At 45.0% G+C, this 2023-nt stretch overlaps 1 protein-coding gene across 1 annotated transcript in view; it reads left to right on the plus strand.

Moving 5' to 3' along the window:
* Window positions 1-604: 604 nt before the first annotated feature.
* Window positions 605-2023, plus strand: part of LOC106811508 (zinc finger protein 845-like) — a gene marked incomplete at its 3' end in the record, with an annotated part of 9068 nt that continues 7649 nt past the window's right edge. The window contains exon 1 of the mRNA XM_014815152.1: window positions 605-1995. Within this exon, the coding sequence (XP_014670638.1) occupies window positions 665-1995 (1331 nt within the window). The remainder of the gene's footprint in view (window positions 1996-2023) is intronic.

Raw genomic sequence — 2023 nt, forward strand, 5'->3', positions numbered from 1 at the left:
GTCGCGTACTAAAACCAGGTCACTGCGACCTTTATTTGACCTTAACCTTGAAATTGATCATATTTCTTTTCCGCTTGATAACTCGGCTCCTAATTAACCTAGCGCAACCAGACTTGGTATACGTACACATCTGAGGCAGATGAGCTGTGTAACAAACCTTTGTCTTTGTAACTTATTTCACTTTACCTACCTTGTACGTCCTTACGGAGATATTTCATTCATACTAGATCGCGGGGGATACATGTAGTTGGCGACAACTGCCATTTCTAGTTTTATAACATATCCCTAAACGAAATTCAAGGCAATATTTTCCCCCAAACCCCCATCAGTGCCAGCGGGGCTCCAATAGGACATAGGTGTCACGGCGCCCAATGACTGAGATATGAGGATTATCACCATAATACTTGTGGGAAACGTCAGGTTGCATAGGTGTGCAGTTGATGTCGGTGTTGTTATGTGGATTAATGAACTAAAATTCGGAGAAGATGGTCAAAATCATTGCAAATTTCCATCGTATTGATATAGACAACCGTGTTCACAGTAAGAATGTCTGAAGCTGAAGGAAGTTGATGATTGATGTTGATCTTTTTTCCCCACAGGAAGTTAAGCGACAGACGGGAGAACCTGCGCGGGGGAAGAAACTGCTTAGCTTCCCACCTGTGTGATGGAGTCTTCCCAGTTAGATTTGCCGCCTGCAGGAGGAGAGAAGCCATACGCGTGTGATACGTGTGGACACAGATTCGTTATAGAGAAGCATCTGCAGACCCACATGCTCATTCACACAGAAGAGAAACCCTATGCGGGTGATGTTTGCTCACATGCCAGCACTACCTCTGATAATCTCAAGAGTCACATGCGCACACATGGAGAGAAACCCTACATGTGTGACATATGCAGTTACAGGTGCCGTCAACTAAACAGTCTTAAGGCACACATGCGAACTCACACAGGAGAGAAACCTCATGTGTGTGATATTTGTTTATATTCATGTTCTAAATTAAGTTGTATGAAAGTGCACTTTCGAACTCACACAGGAGAGAAGCCCTATGCATGTGATACGTGTGACTACAGATGCTCTGAAGTGGCTAAACTCAAGCGACACAAACGCACCCATACAGGAGAGAAACCCTACTTGTGTGACATTTGTTTATATTCATGTTCTCGCTTGAGTAGTCTGAAGATGCACTTTCGAACTCACTCAGGTGAAAAGTCCTATGCATGTGACACATGTGAGTACAAATGTACATCATCCTCTAGTCTCCAGAGACACAAGCGAACTCACACAGGAGAGAAGCCCTATGCGTGTGATACGTGTGACTACAGATGCTCTGAAGTGGCTAAACTCAAGCGACACAAACGCACCCATACAGGAGAGAAACCCTACGAGTGTGACATTTGTTCATATTCATGTTCTCACGTGAGTCATCTGAAGGTGCACTTTCTAACTCACTCTGGCGAAAAGCCTTATGCATGCGACATATGTGAGTACAAATGTACGTCATCCCCTGCTCTCCAGGCACACAAGCGAACTCACACAGGAGAGAAACCCTACAAGTGTGACACATGTGACTACAGGTGCACTCAACTATCCAATCTTAAGACACACATGCGCTCTCACGCGGGGGAGAAACCCTATGCATGTGACACATGTGACTACAGGTGCACTCAACTATCCAATCTTAAGACACACAAGCGAACTCACACAGGAGAGAAACCCTACACGTGTGACACATGTGACTACAGGTGCACTCAACTATCCAATCTTAAGACACACAAGCGAACTCACACAGGAGAGAAACCCTACACGTGTGACACATGTGACTACAGGTGCACTCAACTATCCAATCTTAAGACACACAAGCGAACTCACACAGGAGAGAAACCCTACACGTGTGACACATGTGACTACAGGTGCACTCAACTATCCAATCTTAAGACACACAAGCGAACTCACACAGGAGAGAAACCCTACACGTGTGACACATGTGACTACAGGTGCACTCAACTATCCAATCTTAAGACA

The sequence above is a fragment of the Priapulus caudatus genome, unplaced genomic scaffold (genome assembly GCF_000485595.1).
Source record: "Priapulus caudatus unplaced genomic scaffold, Priapulus_caudatus-5.0.1 Scaffold547, whole genome shotgun sequence".
NCBI classification, from domain to species: Eukaryota; Metazoa; Priapulida; class Priapulimorpha; order Priapulimorphida; family Priapulidae; genus Priapulus; species Priapulus caudatus.